This window comes from Neodiprion fabricii, chromosome 4 (assembly GCF_021155785.1).
Source record: "Neodiprion fabricii isolate iyNeoFabr1 chromosome 4, iyNeoFabr1.1, whole genome shotgun sequence".
Lineage (NCBI taxonomy): Eukaryota > Metazoa > Arthropoda > Insecta > Hymenoptera > Diprionidae > Neodiprion > Neodiprion fabricii.
This window is the reverse complement of record NC_060242.1, coordinates 38,687,489-38,707,707: the sequence shown is the minus strand read 5'-3', so window position 1 is coordinate 38,707,707 and position 20,219 is coordinate 38,687,489. Positions and strand designations below refer to the sequence as shown.

Below are 20,219 nucleotides of genomic sequence, written 5' to 3'. Positions count from 1 at the left end.
TTCTGACGATATCCTTGCGTGTGGTGTGATAGTGGGTGTATATGGCTATGGCATGTGTCCACGTTCATGCTACGTTGCATGCTACGTTGATAAGTTGATAAGACCGCAAATATTGTTGTAAGCTCGGAAAAACGTAAGTCGGTGACAAATATCAACACGGACGTGCTGCCACAGTTAGATCTGTAAGAGAAATATTTTATTAAAAACAATTTCAAAATAATAATGTTCTTTTTGAGCCGGATCTAATTTATCTGTACTAGGTTATCAACAATTTCATAACCTATGTTACCATTTTCTTTTTCTATTTCACATATCCTTTTAACAGTTCGATACCCGGCATGTGGACGGTTGGGACTTCGCACAATAACTTTTATTCAAAAATCTATTCGCCGGGAGAATAACTTCATACAATGGAAAATCATTTGGTACCAATAAACAGTGTACAATATCCACAAGAAAATGATGGGGGTACAACAGGCGGTCCTGCGCTGAACAAAATTTATATCGAAAAAAAGAAACGTGGGGATGAAGTTATTCTGGCCAGCGATTCAAAGGGAGGATTATTCAATCCTAGAGCTATATTGTTCTTGACCCTATGGTATGTCTTCAGCGGATGTACCTTATTTTTGAATAAATACATACTTTCGTACATGGAAGGTGACCCAACTATTTTAGGTAACCGTATAATGCATCGTTATATTAATTTTATCACTAAGTTAACGTTACTTAAAATTTACTTGGTGTTGGATTGCAGTTTGAAAGGAATATTGCCTTCCTCGATTAGAAAAGAAAGTCAGCATATTTTGCCTTTTTTATAAAATGAAACAGAGATCTCGCTATATTTTTACTGTGATAATTACAAATTAATATTTCTACCAAAAGGTGCCTGCCAGATGCTCATGACAGCGACGTGTGGATTTATACAGATGTACTTCCCCTGTGGAATGTATCGAACAAGTCCTCGACTCACAAGGCCTCCGGGTTTTTATAAGCACATGATACTTGTAGGCTGTACTAGATTTACAACAGTTATACTTGGATTAGTGGCACTGAATTATGTGGCTGTTAGTTTTACCGAAACAATCAAGAGCAGTGCGCCACTTTTTACAGTCTTTATTAGTAGATATTTATTAGGTAAGATAATAGTTTCAAATGGATCCATCCTATGATGTCAGATTACGTCTCCACTGTTTCATTTTCCGCTATATTTTAATTAACCAAATTACAGGAGAATACACAGGCTTGTACGTAAATTTATCACTCATCCCGGTGATGGGAGGATTAGCACTGTGCTCAGCAAACGAACTAAGTTTCGACTTGAGAGGTTTTGTTGCTGCTATGGCTACTAATTTAACGGAATGTTTACAAAACGTTTATTCAAAGATGCTAATTAGCGGTGATAACTTCAAATATACGTAAGTTACTTGATAAATCTCCATTGCATCAGTAAATTCTTGATTAACTTAAAACACTTTACTATTTCAAATTAATTTCAGCCCTGCAGAATTGCAATTTTACACTAGTCTGGCATCTGTGGTGGTTCAAATTCCTGTGTCAATAATGCTGGTAGATTTGCCAGCCCTCCAACACGCCTTGAGTGCCAGATTACTTTCGGCATTTCTACTCAATGGTATCTTCTTCCATTTCCAAAGTATAACAGCCTATGTCCTCATGGACTACATCAGTCCAGTTACGCATAGGTGAGCTTCAACAGTTTTCAATATTTTTGTAGCATAGCAGTGAATAATGACAAATTAGCAACTGTATCATAATTTATATCAAATATTGACCTACATTCTAATATTCTGGTTTTTTAAATTGTTCCTGTACTTAGCGTTGCAAATACTGCAAAAAGAGCATTCCTCATATGGCTTTCAGTATTACTGTTCAACAATCCAGTTACCGGTTTATCAGCATTGGGAACATCCTTGGTCATCGCTGGAGTACTTTTGTACAATCGTGCACAGCAGTATGATAAAATGAAGTTAGCACTTGCACGGCGTAGTTCAAAAGTTAGTTTTCAATGATAGAGATGCAATTTTACCTAGGACGAATAACAACTTATTCAACCAATTGATATACAATATGTAGATATTAATGCAAATCAGAATACACGATGTTTTTTGATGGACTTGAAATTAATCTTACTTTAAAAACAATGATTTCTAATGAAATATTTAAAATTTAAAAAGTGTTTCTTTTTAAAGTACTTATATCATAGAGAGAATCTATTTATTATTATTATTATTATCATCGTAAAACTCAGCAAAAGCTATTGCTTGTTGAGAGCGCCAGTGCATTTCGAGTAAACAGTAATTTAGTGTATGTAGCACATGATTCCATTGTAATCTCGTTTGAAAAACCATATAAGATATTATATACCTACTGTGCATAGATAATTTATTGACTTAGTTATTTAAAAGAAGTGACAGTAACGTATTGTGATTTTCATGCAGGTTCTTAACCGTCTCAAAGGTTTTTTTAAACTTCTTACAACGATGGAAATATTACTTGTATTTTGAATAAATGAAAACTGAAATCAAAAATTCTGAAAGTACTTAAATTAATTGTACTTATAACGCTTTTTATTAGGCTGTAGTCTATTTAACTTTTTGACATTCCCATATTCAAAGTATTCATTTCATCATTCTAATTATATGAAAGTTTGGTGCACAGGTAATAAGTGGATGTGTTGATTGTTCGTGATTCATGTTTGATATGATTATAACATTTAGAGTGGTGTATGGGTATGTATTACATACAGGTGGTGCTCGTACACCTCCGAATAAGTAGACACCACGAAATCGCACACATACACCTTTTGTAAATATACCATACATCTGAGAATAAAAAAATTACATAATATCAACCTGTGGAATTACTTAGGCGAGATTAACTGCTTTTAATTTGAAAGCTAATTGTGTTATCGCCGTGGATTCTCTTGAGGCGAATATACAATAGATAGGTGAATGATTATCACCAAAGCTACGGTAACGAGTAAAATAATTTATTTTCATTTGTTATTTACAATACTGGATTTCATGTATGTATGTATATGGACCAGGGGCCGTATTTTAACGTATTGAATAAATATTTAAAGTGAATTCTTTCAAAATATACTTATAAACAGAAATGGAACACGTTTTTTTTCCATTTAATATATCATTTCATGCACACCCTGAAATAAATTACTACTTTGTACCACGGTTTGATCCTGAATCAAAATTTACCTGGTGTTAACTACGTATTTCTACAAATTTAATTTAGTCAGCAAAAACAAACATCTATATTTTTCCGCTTGTATGCAATGAGATAGCTAAATGCATATAAATATTGTGTACAACTACATTCGGACTAGTTATTTGCGGATTATCAAGTCAAACAGCCTCCCTGGTTCGTTGTATGTAATTTATTCTGTTCAGGTTATTTGCTATAATATGTTAGTAACTATTGCATCGACTTGCACCAATTAAAACCAAGGATTGCATTATATTAATTTCCGATGACATATGGCGCTGACATGGCTCTAAAAAGTGACCTATCCTCACGGTAGATAACTTGGTACAGCCTATATTATATTACATGAATAAACAATTACATTTTACAACTAAGTGAACGTGATCACTTAAGGCTTATCTTGTGAAAGGCAATGAAGGTAGTGTTACAAAATATTATCAAGAAAAAGTGCTCTATATATTAATTAAATTAGTTAAAAAAGTATTAAAGCATTCAAAAGATTGATAGTGTGAATCAGAATTGTGAAGTTGGATCAGATACTGTTTGAGATTAGAGAAATCATCACTATCTTTCAGTTGTAAGTAAAATAGAGAACATACTACCCAGTTCTAGTCAACACAATAATAACACTAGAATTTATTTGCTACAGTGAATAGCAAACAATAATTATAAGTGAAACATTTATGATAAATTGTATAAAATGATGATATTTAGCAAATTGACGTATTGGTAGTATGTAGATGGAAGCCTTTAGCGTTTTTTTTTTTCATATAAGTTTTCGCACCTAAGAGATTTAGCAAATTTACATGTCTAATTGTTTGAGAGAAGTTTTAATTTCAAACATGTTTGTTCATTGATATTAAAATTTTAAAACACAATTAAAGCACTTTAATTGCTAATGCTTGGTTAATTTTGTGAATTGTACTTCTTTCGTGTAAAAATTATGTAGTCCGTTACCAATTTCATTGTGCAGCTTTCAATGCTTGATCAAGGTCTGCCAAAATATCCTTTTCAGATTCAAGACCAACTGACAAACGTATAAGTTGATCAGTGATGCCTAGTTTTTCTCGCTCAGCTTCCGGTACCGATGCATGAGTCATAACGGATCTAAATCATTTTAAACTGTCCATTAAATTCGAGTTTATGCAAAAGCAGCATCCTTTCTAATCGGTAGTTAGTAACTGGTCAGATAGATTGTTGATTGGTAATTGGCATCCTTAGTTATCATTACAAATTGGACCAGTTTTGCTTAATTAGAATGAATGAAATTGATTGCTCTATCAAACTTACGGTAACTCAGCGAGAGACTCGTACCCTCCAAGGGATTCAGCTAGAGTGAACAGCTTTAGAGCTTTCAAGAATTTAGTCGGGTCTCCTCGCAAGTAAAAGGAAATCATACCACTGTGACCACTGGTTTGTTTCAAGGCCAATTGATGCTGTGGATGACTGGGAAGAACTGATGGAAAATAAAAATTTTAGATTAATTTTGTATTGTTGTCAAAATTTTGCTGATGCTGTAGTTTTCAACGACACCAAACATAATTAACACTTGTGCAACACTTACGTGGGTGAATTACTTTTTCAACGTGTTGATGTTTCTCTAAAAATTTCGCTACAGCAAGACCATTCTTTTGATGCTGCTGCATCCGCAATTCTAAGGTCTTCAGGCTACGGTTTACTTGGGCACAATCAAATGGAGATGGAACAATCCCCATGGCTGATAAGTGAAAGTCAATTAAAGTTTATGCAAATTTTTATAATTGTAGAAGTATTGAGTTGTACAATTATCTACGAATTGATAATTTTATGCATACCATTTTGTATGAATCTTAGTTTTTCCTCAATATCAGCCCTCTTTGTAATAGCAGCACCCATAATAATGTCTGAGTGGCCATTCATGTACTTTGTCAAGGAGTAGACGACAATATCGGCACCATATTCCAAAGGTCGCTATAATTACAAAAATGATCAACACTAACGTATTGATTATTTCATTTCAACCTAAATAATTGTTGAATATTCATGTGTAACGTTTTACCTGGAAATAGCAAGTTAAGAAAGTGTTGTCAACCGTTAGTAGAATTTCCGGACGTTTGTCTTTAAGCATTTTTGATACGCTTTCAATATCGGCTAATTTCAACAAAGGGTTTGTGGGTGTCTCCAACCATACCATCTGGAATTGATAAATATACACAATTAGAATGAATTTTATACATATAAAAAGCAAACAGAACACTTGGAGAATTTAATCATTGTTCGTTATTTAACCACACATCACTTGAGGTAATGGGATCATTTGATGTTTACAAAATACATCGATGAGTTATTAAGTCTACAGCTGTAACATTGCTCAAACTTAGATAAGTGATGAGTATGTTACGAAATTGTATGTTATTGGGGGGGAAAAAATTGTCATAAATATCTCGTATTAATCAATTGTTGGGTTATGAGAGCTGGAAATTTTTCCGACACATTTGTTTTGAAAGATTGCCCAAGATTAGACGTTAGATTAAATCTGAGTACAGAGATTAAACATTTTATGCATTTCAACTTCTAAGAAACATATACATATAATACACCTCTATGATATCAAATATGATGCAGCTGAGCTGTAAATTTAATCATCACAAAAAATGAAACCCATATTTCGAGTAATAAGAAGGCAAAATTATTGTTGCTATGATCTTCAGGTTTCACAATACCTTTGTACTTGGTAGTAATGCTTGCTCCACAGATTTTACATTCGTGGCATCGACAAAGGTAACCTTGATGCCTTGCCTAGAGGCACATTTTTGGAAAAATCTATTGGTACCCCCGTAAACGTCGTCGCCACATACAATGTGGTCCCCTACTTGGAGCAAAGAGGTGATCGCTGTTGTAGCACCAAGTCCGGAAGAGAAAACCACTGCATGTTTAGCATCTTCGATTGAAGCCAAGCAAGCTTCAAGAACGTTACGAGTTGGATTACCAGATCGACCATATTCGAAGCCCTGCAATAATCATATGATAATCAATTGAGATTTTGATTTCGTAAATTACAAGTCTTGAAATTGAATACGCTGTTCAGTACACTAAATTATTTCTCAGAATTTTACATCTCTGTAAACTGAAGATCTTCTTTTATTGATCACTTCCTTATTTAATTTTCTTTTCAACTGATCTTGATTCTATTTATGTGTTAATTTTAACAGCATTTTTTATATATTAGTTTTTCATATTTGACTTAGGACAGGTTACAATGAGTGAGAGCAGTCGTTTTGCATGTTCATTCTTTGTATAATTAGTAAAACAATAATTGTCCCAATTGTAGATCCAATTGGCTATCCAATGTCTAATTACCATCAAGTATCTCAATTGGCAGATTAGTGTCATGAATTTTCTAATAATAGATTAAGTTGTACAGACTAAATAATGCTTGTACTACTAAACAGAAGTCATATCAATCCTTGCTGGGTCAATGACTCGTGTTCATATCATATGCATATCAAAATAAATGAATAATAGATTAGTACAACCTGACTTTATTTGGTTGAATGTCAATTCACGTGATGTAGAAATGCGTAAAGTACTTTCACCGTACACCAAAAAATTTCTGGACTAACAAAATATCTTGAAAAAAGACTTGATGACTTAATTCAAGAATTAAGATGATAAGAAGAATAATGAAAGACACACGCATGTATACCCATGCCAAAGTCATTCATTTCAATTCAGACAATGATTCTATAAATTTCTAGACAACTTACAATTGAAGTAAGTCATATAATTATTTCCATCAGCACTCATTTTGTCATGGCGAATTATTACCACCTTTAGAGACATCGAATCACTAATTAAGTAAGTCCAAGGAGCTAAAACGAAAATACTTTTTGTTTCGCACAGCACGTCAGATGAGAGAAAAATATCTGGGTTTTTGCACACAAATAAATGCAAGTGTACTAGGAATTTGCCAGACATAATTAAATTTAGCACGAATTTCAGTCCTCATTCATTTACATCGCATTATTTTTAGTCATTCCATTTCAGTTTGCTCAAGTTGCAAACAGGTACAGGTATAGTTTAATCTCTTATTCGATGCGTGAATTGCATAATAAATCAAACTATACGAGAAAAAAGAAAAATAAACAGCAAAAGCAAAAAACGTGATTGAAATTTTCTTAGATATCTTCTTGTTGGTAAATCCGTAATCTAACCTCACGTGTTATCATATATAATGAAACCACTTCGCTGCCTGCTGTAGCAGTTCAATAGGTACATGTTTTTGTTTCCAAAAGATTGCTTGACGTTTCGAAACATCTGGAACATTATATAACGAAGCAGTTGACTTTTATCGATCGAAGATCAAAGTAAAGAGCTGATACTTTGAACTACGGATTGAATTTTGAATGGTATGATCTACAACTAAATGAATATAATTTACTGCAAAGCATTTATAGCCACTGACTCTGTGCTGGGCAGGTCCGTCTTGACGAAACGTAGTGGACATCACCAGAGGTGGTATGACTGAGCAGTGCTTCCATTGGAATGGATCTTGTCCTGCATGAATAGCTTTCGTGGCGAAGCCTTCTTGTGTGTTGGTTGGCATTTTTAATTACAGAGGTATCTGAAATAATTAAGACCCATTTAATCATTTTACATTCATGTAACAAAAAAACTACTGGGTATAATAAAATCATCATCAACTATCGACAAGGGATGAATCTACTGTAAGCAGTACAAATTAAAAATTTAGTCGATACATATAGTTTGTCATGATGATGAGAATTTTTTGTACTAAATCTTCTGGTTGTAATACGAGAATAAATACATTTAGAATATAACATAACGTCTCATTATAAAATTATCTTACATTTCATAACTTGACGATTTATCGTGTCATTATCATAAATTTATAATGATGCAATAATACAAATATTTTAAATTATTATCAAATCGGCAATAAAAAGCACACTTCTTTTCTTTTTTGGTTTCGGGCTTTTTATGAGCAATAATGCATATTTCATGTGTAGGATAAATTTTATAAATTCAGTTACAGTTTCGTAAATGAGAAGACACTGTCTTTACCTTTACAAGCTGAAAATATTATTGTTCATACATTTTTCACAGCCAATGTAAAGATACAGATAATAAATCTTCAACTTCAATAGCAAAAGGCTATCTGATATCTCAATAATATATGTATGGGGCATTCTCTGTCAAGTCGACCAAACTTGACCTCTCCGTTCTGGTTCGCGATTTATTATAAAATTGTTTTGACTCTCGGAAGCACAGAATTTTTTATATAATCCAAATGATGAGTCAGTCCACTATGGGTTGATTCTGGAACATTTGTATATGTAATGCTGGATTTTTAAGAATTATTTCAGATTTTTAAACTGTGTTGATCAATATGTTCATTTATAAAAATTCTAGATAATTCCAACGGATTCAAAAGCTTTGAAGAAAAAACAATAGTACTTTCAAAAGTCAAAACAATCATATGAAAAATTGCGCGTCAAATCAGAGAGGATTCAAGGATTAGGCCCAGGTCGATTTGACGTGGAATGCCCCGTATAGTAATAAAAGTATAAAATAAACATGGTATGTGTAAAGAAACTCGAGTAACAATAAAAGCAATAGCAAGTTCCACTTGCTTGGTTCGTTTATCGCTCAATTGCATCTATGCCGGGTTATCGTTGTTTGGATATCCCCTTCTCCAAGTTAAAATCCATGCAATTGTAAGACGTGGCATTAATTTGCATCCTTACTATTGCATGTTTGATTACTTACAAGTAATACTAAAGATTGAGAATTCCTTGATTGTAGCTACATGCAAAAGCGTTCTATAATTATACGAATAAAAACTCTGTACGTAATGATCTGAACTGCCAATTATAAAATTCCCAAATTACGAAGGCGGCGACTACTAACAGGCTTCCTTGAACGAAAACATGTGTGAGTTCTCAATATAAGGAAGACTCGTTACCGTGTTCCCGAATTCCGTCGTTAAACGCGGGACTATGCCAACAGTCAAATTAAACACTAAATTGCCTCTAGGAGAGTGGTAGAAGTATTTATAAATGTGAAATATGTTATACATTGTTATATCTATATTTATACATACCATTTAATATTGTCAACGGATGATAGCAAGTGGTTATAAGATGAGAAGCGAGTTGCGTATGGAAATTAAATCGGCGAGAAAAGAAAAAGAACAAAATTCGTAAAATAACGCAAGTGCAATGAGAATTGACTGCAACTTGTGCCTATGAGGAAAATCGCTCGTTGTAAAGTAAAGCGGCTGTCATCGCGCATGCTGCTGTTACGAGATTCGTAAAAAATGTTACATCAGCTGAAGTACAAAGGACGTGGGGAATAGATTCGGTAAATTAAATTAACTAAAAATAACGCAAATTCGAGAATTTAATACCAGCCAAGGTAGAGAGAAGGAAACACTTTAAAATAGTGCTAATTTTTTCACTTTCTTCTACTCGGTCTGCATTTCATTACTTACGGTAGAGCAGGAAGCAGAGGGGAAAGTACGAAGCGTCGGGTCTGATGGTTAACGACGGACTGAGAGCTTGCCTGAGTTGCCGACGCGGGAAGAATAATTAGAAAATTTTTCGATTGGAAGCCGCCGACGGCGCAAATTATCACCCGAGTAGACCAGGCCACGTGCAAAAAAATCGCAACCCACCTGAAGTTAACTTCGGTTTAAAAATTGGCAAAGTATACAAGGTCATTGTCGTACGTAGATGAGTGACTACTGCGACGCTTCACATGATATTAAAACATAAACCATTGCTTGGTATCCTGATATGCAGGCGGAAATATAGGTTGAAAATTGTTTCATATAACAATGTTTAGATGTGTTGTTTGAAAAATTTTAAATCGCTGATTTAGCACGTAGGATATGAGACGTTTAAAATAGCAACGTGAATGTAGCAGCTGGACGATGTTTGACAGCCGGAACTCCGATGTAAAGCAGACGACGCACGTTTCAGAACCGATCTTGATGTTGATTGGCCGATTGTTTCGTCTTTCAGTGCTGTCGACCAATCAGCAACCTTCCCACCATAATTAAATCGATATTTACTCGATTATTCGTGTGAGGACTATCTTTGTTTTAATACCAACCCTCCTTGTTCGACGGATTATATTTCATGCAGTGGGTACTCGTCTGCGACATTTGAGCGCTGCTTGCGTGCGTTGCGATGGAAAGAAATAAAGAAATCCTCATCGTATTTCTCGTTTTTATTGCCGATTACGTTCTGGGCGATGTTTATTACAATTTCGTTAATCGAGAAGACCCCTGCATCACGCTTTGCGACAAAACTCCCCTGTCATTTAGCGACGTGAGTAATTACGGTTCTATTCGTCTAAAAATTTCTTCAATGTTTATACATGCAACGCTAGACGACATACGGAGCGTATGTAAACATACTTGGCATTCCAATACCTGTTTATTCATTTCTTTGTATCCTGTGACAGACGAATCATGCCAAATCTTGCTGTCAACGTGGTTGTACTTTTTTCAATCTAGTCGATGTTCGTCATGGCTTGGAACCTGAAAGTTTAAATGGAACAAGAGATGCCTGCGAAGCTTGTGAGTTTCAATTTTGATTCTTTTATTTTTAGTTACTGTCATTTTATTTTGCTGGAAGGAATTACCAACTGATTTGACTACGCTATTGATTTCTACCATCTATGTACCTAGTTCTAATAATAAATAATGTTATCTCCTCGTTTTGATGATAAATTAGTCACCATTAATTTACAGCATGCATCGAGGCATATTCTACCCCTCAAGATCGCTACTCCTGTAATACAGGCTGCGAGTTTATGGCCAAGGAACGGGTATCTCAACTCGTCTCTCTCTTTTCTGTCGCTATTTACGTCGAAGAGGGACCTGATTCTAGTATCCTTCTAATGTCTCCTGACATGCCCGAAAGCGATATTCTCACCGATCCCGGACTGAGGAAAGAGCTTTTGCCTGGCTGGTGGGATTCGGAAGGATTTAAACTACCGCAAACTTACATCAAAACAGTTCCGATCGACTCAGGGGTGAGAAAATATTGCAAGTCTACACAAAGAACACAAATAGATCAGTCCACAAATATTTCCTTATCTCAATATATAGTAGTGCAAGAAACAATTATGTTCCATGTAAGATGAAACAACAATTGTAAAATTCTAATCACAAGACAGAGTTACATTAATTTTTCAAGTTTAATTAGACCGACAATTATACACAGCCAATTGGCTAGTAAAATCTTCTCGCTTCTCTTATCTTATTTTGCCAACAAACTTGACTGATATGCATCTATTTTTACTGATTCTTATCATGAACAATAATTTTAGATCATAAGATTTTTTGCCTAACGATCTTAACGATACTCAATAAAGAAAAATCCAAGTCTTTGTTAGAAAATAACGAAGTAGATTTTATAATGCAACATATCCTAATACTTTGGCCCTTAACACATGTACTTTTATGGTTCGTTGTCATTGTATTTTCTTAAAACTAATGACATCATTTCTAAAACAGGCTGTGGATTATGGCATTCCATCTGACTACTCTGGTGAAACCGAGCAATCAGCATCAATCCCAGGTTCCGATTGGCTGCAGTGTGCTTCGCGACATACAGGGATGCCACAGTGGGTTTTAGCTGCATCGATGATAGCTGCTGCACTGTCCGCTCTCTGGCTTTGTTTGTCCGCTGACAAATCAAGCGACCTGCAGTCTGAAGAATTGATTAGTGAAAAGTCAAGCCCTTCCAATAAGTTGACAATACTTATATTGGACGAGGCACCTTTAAATAAGATTCCGCCACCCAAATACAGCGAGATTGATATGAATGGTAAATTCTAGATAGCTAACATATTATTTGTATTCCAATACTACATTTCAGATTTTTTTTCTTTGCAGTTGAAAATATATGAAAGAGGCTTTGAATAGGAAAGCATGAATTTATTCGCAAATTAAGGTACTTCATTTGTTACTAACACATGGCAGCGTGTTAATTTATTTCAAAGTTTGAAAAAGATGATAATTTATGTAAAACGAAAACAAAGATTAACATGTAATGAAGATTTTGGTAAGCTACAGTTTACTAAATGATAATGTTATGAGGTTTGGATGTTTTTCTTAGGATAAGCTAAAAGATTGAATGATTATTACATTTGTTCCTGCTCAGGTACGTTATTCTTTATATATTACATATTTGTCTTATCTTGATGGAAGCAGTCATGATCTGAAATAGAAACATTACGAATCAAATCAAAAAGTTGGAGAAAAATGGTGTATAAACTTTTAAATCATTTGACCAAATATTAAAAAATTCTCATTTGTGATGCGGAAGAAAAGCTTCCATATAATTCCTGCAAAAAGCTTTCTAAATTATACATTATCAAGACGTTGCGTTATTTTCAATAATCCTTTATATGCCAAAAGTTCACATTGTTGTAATTCAGAGTACGAAAGTCGCTCATTGCCTCAGACTTTTTTACTTACCCATGGAAAAAAAGTTACTTCAACTGTGTTGAATTTTTGGAATTCAAATTCAAAAACGATTTATCTGATAGTGATGCCCAATTCATGATAATTTTCTCCCTACTGAGCGTATGAATTAATTCGCATAAATGAAAGTCTCGAAAATACTGTTATATAGAATTAAGATTCAAAAACAACTGAAACGTTTTTCGCTTCTGCGGGATAACGTTGGAATTGAACGTTTAATTTTAAAGAGGAAAGATGTACATTGAAACTGAAATTCGTAATTTTCCTATATAACTGTGATTCAAATTCCAAAGATGCACTGTCATATGTTTTCTGTGCATATGCAGTATCGATGTTCGACCAATTCGAAGTTTGAATTTTCAATATTTTATAACCAATTACCTACCTATATTAGCTTGCTCAAATTAAGTTTGTGTTATATTCGTACCTATGGCGTACCTATAATATGCATGCATATGTAGAAATTGTGAATCCGTAATTCTTAATCATATCTGAAATACTCAAACAAAAGTTCGTAAAAATTCTAACATTAAACTTTGCAAGTAAAATGAAATACCGATACTACTCTAAGTTACCAAACAATCAATAATCCACCCAAGGTACAACGAAGATCACCACCTGAAATCTAATCAAATCTGAGTAATGAATTACGTAATGGCGAAATGTGGATTTATCAGAAATTTTTAGGCCTGTTGCCAAATACTTTTGAGGTATGCATAGCATATTTGCACACGAATACATATGTATAAGTATTTAAATATGTATATTATAAAATACTCTTAAGTCGAGAATAATTTTAAAAAATATATAAATATACGTATATAAAAAAAAATATATATTATAAAATAGTGGAAAATTTTCTCCTCTCACTAATCACAATATGGACCTTTGTGAAAAAGACATATCTCAGTAACTGAGACACGTCTCTTTCATTCAGACTCATTGCCAATCTTACGTAAGAGTAAACCAATGAAAACAAACAAATATTTAAGTTCAGACAGGTACATCATGTTTTGACTTTAGGTTAGTTAAATCTGATTCAGTTTAGTTGTGATGAGAAAAAGTACAGCCAAGCAAGCGCAGCTGCGTGTAGAGTCCTAATCAAAATTATGGTGGGGCAAAATATTTGTTTGGAAACCGATATTGATAAGGAGGCCTGAATTAGAATGAGACTGGTTCCCAGGAACGTCATACACCTATTTGTTTCATATTATTTGACGTACTTGACGATTAATTTCAATCACCCAGATAGCAAAATACCAATACACTCTATAAACACTCATGCATACTTTGATTTAGATTTATAAAAACTCCACACACTCATCTATAAACACAATTATGCACTCGTCGTTATATAGAACTTTACTACCACTGTTAGTTGAGTACGTGCATTTAGACCTTGATTTTAACGTACTTATTATAAACCCAGTATTATAACACCGTACGGAAATTATTTGCGACAGAGGAAAAAAGTTTTTGAGAGGCCCTATCTAGACAGCTGCTATCCGGACAATTATATTTACTAAACTTTACATCTATTGTGTACGAGTATCAAAGAAATGGTCTGAATGCACTGCTTAAAACCAAGTTTAAAACCACCTGAAGTGATAATTAATAGAAAAACATTTTATCACTAATATAAAACGATTAGAATTTTGTGTTGCGTGATGCAAATTTTATGCATATCCGCACGATAACTGTACAGAACTTTTATCTTTTCAATTACTTCCTTTTCCTGTTTTTCCTAAACTATCAATAATTGCTTGTCAAATGGAGGTTCACCTAATATTTTTAAGATTACGTAAGATTATGTAAGCAATAAATCGTCTGAAACAGTTCACAATTAATACGCTTTCCATAATCAAATAATATAATTCAAAATAGTGTTAATCAGTTTAGTGCGCTAGATTTTTGAGCAATGCAATCCTTTCTCTTCAAACACCTACTAACGTAAGCTTCTGTCAATGTCTTTAAAATCTTCAAGGTGATCCGAGTCTAAGAAAATCAGTGTTTAATTTTTTTACCTGCATCTTATATATATTATAAATACTTTTTTTTATCTGGCGCAGTCTCACGCGTTTTGATAACTGTCACGAATTATTCAAATTATTTACTAAGTAATCCTTAGCGCTACGGAACACCTTGAAAGTCTCAGTGTATGTGCTTTTCGGAAATATGCGATTATAATAATGTAACGTAACATTTTCTGCATTTATATTATAAAAATATTCATGAATAAGAATATTCTAATTTCTTTTTTCAGTAGGGAAACGGGTTACACTCGAGAACAGAAAATAAAACACCTATACGTGTATACGTTTTTGATCTCAACTACATCATTCGAGAAAAAATTTAGCTTACAAAACTCAAAATCTTGATTAAATTGACATACACAGTTTCTTAAATCTATCAAGTAATCTTGCCATATGTTTATAAACAGAATGGTGGATAGAAAATGATATTTTGTAGACTTAGAGAACTGTACGTTAGAATGAATCAAGACTGAGATGTTCTGATGGAATACAGTGCCAGACTTGACAGTAAAAAAGTTTTAAGTCATGTTATTACGCAAGATTGAAAATAAAGATAATAATGTGTCATTGAGGTACATAAATAGTATTTATTTCACCCAATTGGCGTTATTATAATGATAGACAAAGTTATTGTTTTAATGCAGCATATTCAGTTTTAAACATTATAGGTACGTTCAGTTGAAACTTATAAGAATTGACCTTACATTTTATTAAAAAATAGTGGTGAGAATTTTAACAATTCTCAGAACAAAGAGGCAAAATATTTACAAAGTTGCGGCTCCATTTATTTTTGCCCAACTATCTAAAAGTTACGAATGCAGTTTCCAATATATCGTGTGTTTTACGTGATTTATTACGTACTCAATTTTAACAAATAATGTTTCTCTTTTTTCAATACTGTGCATTCATTTTCGCGTCGAACACTTTAAAGTGATTCAATAACAAAATAGATTTCTTTGTTATTTTTATGGAGGGAAAAAAGCTCAATAAAACAGGTGCAATCACTGCATACCGACCGCCTCAATTTTAAACCAATATAATATAAAGGACGAAATCTTAAAATTCCCTACGTTGAGCTTGAAGGTAGAGTACAGTATTCGCGAGCAAATGGTACATTGAGCAGTATTTTGACCAGTACGTCATTTTTGTACTGTTATGGAAGAAGGAAAAAAAATAGGAAATCAATAGGTACCACTGATGATTGTCAAATGAAGAATAATCTGATATTGTAGTTTTGGAATACACTATTCAAAATAATAATAACGAATATCCATGTGAAAGCAGAGTTAAATAAAAAGAGTTAAATATTACGCAAATGGATTGATGTTCTATATTATAGCCAATACAATCTAGGGTCGTCTCTGCGTATTTGAAGTTTCAAAACGTGTCGATAAATCTTCAATGCCGGTCCCAGAAGTAAATCCATACTACTCAAAACGTCGGAACGCTTCATTAGCAATAGCGAATGACCATCTATGTCCTGAAATCGTAAAATCGTGAGTAATATGTCATTTTAGAAATTGCTAGATACCTGGAATCATCATAAGCGTAATTCGTCATACCTGCTGTCTAAAAACTTCAGCTTCCTTCGGAAAGAGTCTCGCAAAATATTGATAAACCTGTTCAGAAGTCCAGTCGGAAGCGTCCGGGATATTTGGGTCAATACCATCTCTGGGCCCATCGTCATCCATTTGATCGGAAGACCCCCTAGCAGGGGAAACTTGCGGACTTAAAACAGGGGGTAGTACAGATGGATGTGAAGGTGTTACTGGACGGCTTGTGTTGGAACTGAAGCTATGTGTATTATTTGTTTTACTGTGCTTTTGTGTGCAGTTGTTACAGTGCCACTTTGTCGTTGACTTAGTAACTGATATCCGAGGGGTGTGACACGAAGAATGATAAGCTTCGTCACAGGAATAACAAGTTATCAGCGGACCCTGTAAAATGAAAATCAAGTTATTGTCAAGACAGACTGGAACTCAAGAAATGGGTCATTATTTAAAGACGATAGTGAGAAGCAGTTCGCATTTCTTCCAATGTAACAACTTACAGCATCAGATGTTTCGCAGCAAACTGTGCAGCTCTTGCATCGTTCACATTGCCAACTACTGTCCAATTTGTGTATCAGTTCTTCTGGCGAGTAAATGCAGCTGGGATGCGCTGGTGAAAAAAATTAATCATACATAAACTACCAGTTACTTGAAGTGATCTGCAAGTACAGATTAATCGAAGAGTTCCGGATACCTCTGACGGTACAATCTCGACACGCAACAAGTCTCTCTTGCTTCTGTTTTGCACAAAGACTGCAATGCCTGTGTGGACCCTCCTTTGCACTTGGTTTTACCGCTTCCTGAGAATCCTGTGATACGATCATTGCCGTTTTGTTCTGGGAACCAGATTGCCGCCCTCTTTTTCGCCTCACAAGATTATTGTCTGACGGATCAAAAACTTTCTTCGCTCTCTGCAGAAACAATATAAAAAGATATTATAGACTCGCTATGGCCCGAGACTTAATTAGTGAGAGCAAAATGTTTTTGTGTAAACAATTGTGATGATAAACTTGTTTGTTTTAGAAATGAAACCAAACGCTAAGAGATCAATAGAAATAAGAACACAATACTTTGGTTGTTCCAAAATACATCGCAGTAGGAATGCATATACTAATATTTTATTGAAAAATTCGATTAAGCCTTATTTTTCAGCTCAAATAACAATCAATTCTGAAATATATCAGCTTGCTTTGAACAGAGTACTTGTAGAAATACGAGGCTCCTGAAAATGATGAGAAAAGAGAACGATGAGCAGAAACAAATCAAATTCAAAGGTGTGAAAGCATCGTTAAACAGTATCACTGGGTTTACCTTTCGGCGAGCGCTTCGGAATCCACCAGTATTAGTGGACGACGGAGTTGGCGAAGGATTAGTGGAGCTTCTACCTGCATCCTCTTCGTCACGTTCCTCGCTGAGCTGTTCAGACTCATCTCTCTGCTCTGTTTCTTCCTTACGATCAGTACGATAGTCTTCGTAATTGATTTGAATTTCAACCGGTTCTTCACTCCTTACTTGAAGACGTTGTTTGCGTTCAGATTTCGACGCTTTTTTAAGGTTAGGCTGATGATTGTTACTCCTGTTCAAGGATTCTTCCTTATTATCGATGAAACGGGAACGCGATTTCGTGCTCGAATTATCCTTGTGAGAATTTTGCAAGGTTTGCTTAGTGCCAGTGGCGATTTCGCAATACTCATCCTTTTTCAGCGAATCTTGTTTCGGACTCGCCTCGCCGGACGACTTCGGCGTATTTGACCTGGAATCCGTTACGGTCATGTCGTCGCATTCGGTAAAATCGTAGGCATTCACCACGGCCAAATTCTTGGATGTGTTTTTTTTTATACCGTTTTCCTGACGAGAGTTCTCCTGGTGAACGGACTCTTGCGTCATGTCAGGTGTTGCCACCAGGGAGTAATTGCCGTTGTTCAACCTCGTCAAATTACCGCTCGCCACTTCTTTGCTCAAAAAGTCATCGACGACGCGTCGAGTCGTCGGACTTGTGCTCCCATTCATTAACTGCTCGATTAATCTGTCCGCCGGTACGCCCTGATCAAGGTAATCCGGTTCGGCCACAACCAACTCCGCCACGGCACCCGCAACCATTGACGAGTTCAATTTTTCTTTCACAAATCCCTCCGGTTTATTCTTGTAAAGTTGAAGCCTCGACCACTTAGAGGCATTACGGTAACTCGTGTTTCCCTTATAGTCTACTTGGATCACTTTCTCAGCTTCTATCAGCCGATGTAGATCCGCGATTGTATCACGCGCATCGACAGAACATTTGCGTAACAAGTAATTACAAATTCTATCTGCATCTGGCCGAGCTTTTCTACGCCGAAGTTGATCTATAGCTTCCAGTATTTGCTCCTCGTGTTTTATTTTTGATTCACCGCCGCGATGCTGCATCTTTCACTCTAGGCAATCACAAAAATAGTGAATTTTTATTTGAAAATTAATAAATTCGCACGGACCGCTTAACGATTTTTCTCTCTACTCTTTCACTAGTACTTCCTTCGTTCTGGTAGTTTGTACAATTGTCATGGGATTACCCGTCTACCTATTGCAATTTCGCGACACCTTTTCGATTCTTCTTCTTCCTCAAAGAAATCTGCATGACAGGATCCGATCGAACGACTCTGGCTCCGGGAATAAACTGCTAATTCTATGTAACGTATAAACACGACATAATAGACGCGAGGAGATATACGTGCACCTTGACTCACACCTAGCTTGGCAAGGATCTTTGTCACAATACGAAGCAATGCGGCCGATAGTCGGCTACTTCGGCTGTACGATGCACTGGATACACGGCAAGTAGCCGGGAAGAAGGGTGGGGGAGGGTTCGGAGAAATAAAACTGAATCGTGTGGACAGATATATTCTGCCGCGTTAAATATTCATTGTGAAATATTCACAGAAATGGGGGGTGTATAATCTTGTTGATGTTTACTTGAAACAAGGCAGCTGTTTTAACAATGAACGTATGCTAATCCCCAACAATGTTGCATTGAACGGTGTGTTCGATTTAGGAATCGAAACTTAGGTCGGAGGATGAGAAAGTAGATTATTAATAAGAGCTGCAGTGGTTTAATTGAATGTCCGCGTACGTGCGGCTGCACTTTTCACAGAGAAACGTTGACATGAAGACATGCAACGATTACATACACGGAGCTAAGGTAGACAAACAACGTCGGGCGAACTGCGCCACGCGCAAAATTGCGCTTCGCCGAATACGATGCGATATAGACTGCGGTAATTAATACGAGTAAATGAAAGTGTATCGTAGTCAATTTCTTAGGCGAATAGACACGCGCACGCCGTTGTGTTGCCTATAAAACGGCAGTATGCCAACAAGGGTCCGAGGTTGGGTTGAATAAAATTGTCTCAAATGTCGATAAGCACAAAACGCGTTTCGACGCGCTCTTTCAGAGGCGCGCCGCGCCGTCTGGCCGCCTCGCCGGATGATCCCTCGAAAAGATTCCGGGAAACTGTGCCGCACTTATATTTCAACACTCTAACTTGTTCGATATTTTTCACAGAATCGTTTGCACGCTACAGTATTATTCTCCGTACACGATTAACAGCGATATTTTAATAATACTTTATCTCGCGGGCCGGGTGCGGCTACGAACATGGACGGGCCACGAAATACGGACACGCGGGCGGAGTTTTTGCGGGGTCGGTTTAGTGCCTTGGTGGTTCGCTAAGCGGCCACGAAAATGGCGTCTGCGCACGACCGCGTCGGCGTCCCAGTCTTAAGGCAAGCTCACATTCACTTTCATCGTCGTCGTTCACCCTCCATCGGCCAATAGAATATCTTCTTTACCCGACCGGCTTTTCGTCCTGTCTTTTGATTGAACACTCGAGGCGCGCGATGCGTGTTTCATCTCTTGTGATACGACCA

At 35.7% G+C, this 20,219-nt stretch overlaps 4 protein-coding genes and 1 long non-coding RNA gene across 6 annotated transcripts; 2 read left to right on the top strand and 3 right to left on the bottom strand.

The window, feature by feature from the left end:
• The first annotated feature begins 12 nt into the window (after positions 1 to 12).
• On the top strand, positions 13 to 3,262 carry LOC124181021 (solute carrier family 35 member E2A-like). Its single transcript, XM_046567121.1, has 6 exons — positions 13 to 182; positions 326 to 675; positions 883 to 1,134; positions 1,229 to 1,415; positions 1,497 to 1,700; positions 1,835 to 3,262. Exons 2-6 carry the CDS (start codon positions 411 to 413, stop codon positions 2,025 to 2,027), a joined length of 1,101 nt encoding a protein of 366 aa, XP_046423077.1. The 5' UTR covers positions 13 to 182; positions 326 to 410; the 3' UTR covers positions 2,028 to 3,262.
• On the bottom strand, positions 1,191 to 1,932 carry LOC124181022. Its single transcript, XR_006870367.1, has 2 exons — positions 1,795 to 1,932; positions 1,191 to 1,705 (listed from the first exon to the last, which is right to left on the bottom strand). It is a non-coding gene; the product is annotated as an uncharacterized LOC124181022 (long non-coding RNA).
• On the bottom strand, positions 2,992 to 9,886 carry LOC124181019 (cystathionine gamma-lyase). Its single transcript, XM_046567119.1, has 8 exons — positions 9,731 to 9,886; positions 7,682 to 7,840; positions 5,940 to 6,227; positions 5,276 to 5,410; positions 5,052 to 5,187; positions 4,802 to 4,954; positions 4,528 to 4,693; positions 2,992 to 4,344 (listed from the first exon to the last, which is right to left on the bottom strand). The coding sequence occupies exons 2-8, from the start codon at positions 7,820 to 7,822 to the stop codon at positions 4,200 to 4,202; spliced, it is 1,164 nt and encodes a 387-aa protein (XP_046423075.1). The 5' UTR covers positions 7,823 to 7,840; positions 9,731 to 9,886; the 3' UTR covers positions 2,992 to 4,199.
• A 433-nt stretch (positions 9,887 to 10,319) lies between these two features.
• On the top strand, positions 10,320 to 15,344 carry LOC124181017 (transmembrane protein 59-like). Its single transcript, XM_046567113.1, has 5 exons — positions 10,320 to 10,571; positions 10,708 to 10,822; positions 10,997 to 11,280; positions 11,765 to 12,077; positions 12,146 to 15,344. The coding sequence occupies exons 1-5, from the start codon at positions 10,431 to 10,433 to the stop codon at positions 12,157 to 12,159; spliced, it is 867 nt and encodes a 288-aa protein (XP_046423069.1). The 5' UTR covers positions 10,320 to 10,430; the 3' UTR covers positions 12,160 to 15,344.
• LOC124181016 lies at positions 15,072 to 19,985 on the bottom strand. Of its 2 annotated transcripts, none has more exons than XM_046567111.1 (6): positions 18,874 to 19,985; positions 17,631 to 18,730; positions 17,014 to 17,230; positions 16,820 to 16,929; positions 16,332 to 16,706; positions 15,072 to 16,249 (listed from the first exon to the last, which is right to left on the bottom strand). In XM_046567111.1, the coding sequence occupies exons 2-6, from the start codon at positions 18,720 to 18,722 to the stop codon at positions 16,103 to 16,105; spliced, it is 1,941 nt and encodes a 646-aa protein (XP_046423067.1). In that variant the 5' UTR covers positions 18,723 to 18,730; positions 18,874 to 19,985; the 3' UTR covers positions 15,072 to 16,102. The 2 variants fall into 2 exon arrangements, with proteins under 2 accessions (XP_046423067.1, XP_046423068.1); XM_046567112.1 differs by having other exon boundaries at positions 19,040 to 19,985.
• Between the last annotated feature and the right edge of the window lie 234 nt (positions 19,986 to 20,219).

Coding starts and splice junctions, on each gene's coding strand:
- LOC124181021 (XM_046567121.1), top strand. CDS start 411: ATGGAAAATCATTTGGTACCAATAAACAGTGTACAATATCCACAAGAA. Junction 1,135..1,228: donor TATTAGTAGATATTTATTAG/GTAAGATAATAG, acceptor ACCAAATTACAG/GAGAATACACAGGCTTGTAC. Junction 1,416..1,496: donor GGTGATAACTTCAAATATAC/GTAAGTTACTTG, acceptor AATTAATTTCAG/CCCTGCAGAATTGCAATTTT.
- LOC124181019 (XM_046567119.1), bottom strand. CDS start 7,822: ATGCCAACCAACACACAAGAAGGCTTCGCCACGAAAGCTATTCATGCA. Junction 5,411..5,939: donor CATTACTACCAAGTACAAAG/GTATTGTGAAAC, acceptor TATCAATTCCAG/ATGGTATGGTTGGAGACACC. Junction 4,345..4,527: donor GAGTCTCTCGCTGAGTTACC/GTAAGTTTGATA, acceptor AAAATGATTTAG/ATCCGTTATGACTCATGCAT.
- LOC124181017 (XM_046567113.1), top strand. CDS start 10,431: ATGGAAAGAAATAAAGAAATCCTCATCGTATTTCTCGTTTTTATTGCC. Junction 10,572..10,707: donor CTCCCCTGTCATTTAGCGAC/GTGAGTAATTAC, acceptor ATCCTGTGACAG/ACGAATCATGCCAAATCTTG. Junction 11,281..11,764: donor CAGTTCCGATCGACTCAGGG/GTGAGAAAATAT, acceptor TTTCTAAAACAG/GCTGTGGATTATGGCATTCC.
- LOC124181016 (XM_046567111.1), bottom strand. CDS start 18,722: ATGCAGCATCGCGGCGGTGAATCAAAAATAAAACACGAGGAGCAAATA. Junction 16,707..16,819: donor GCTGCGAAACATCTGATGCT/GTAAGTTGTTAC, acceptor TTCATTTTACAG/GGTCCGCTGATAACTTGTTA. Junction 16,250..16,331: donor CTGAAGTTTTTAGACAGCAG/GTATGACGAATT, acceptor TTACGATTTCAG/GACATAGATGGTCATTCGCT.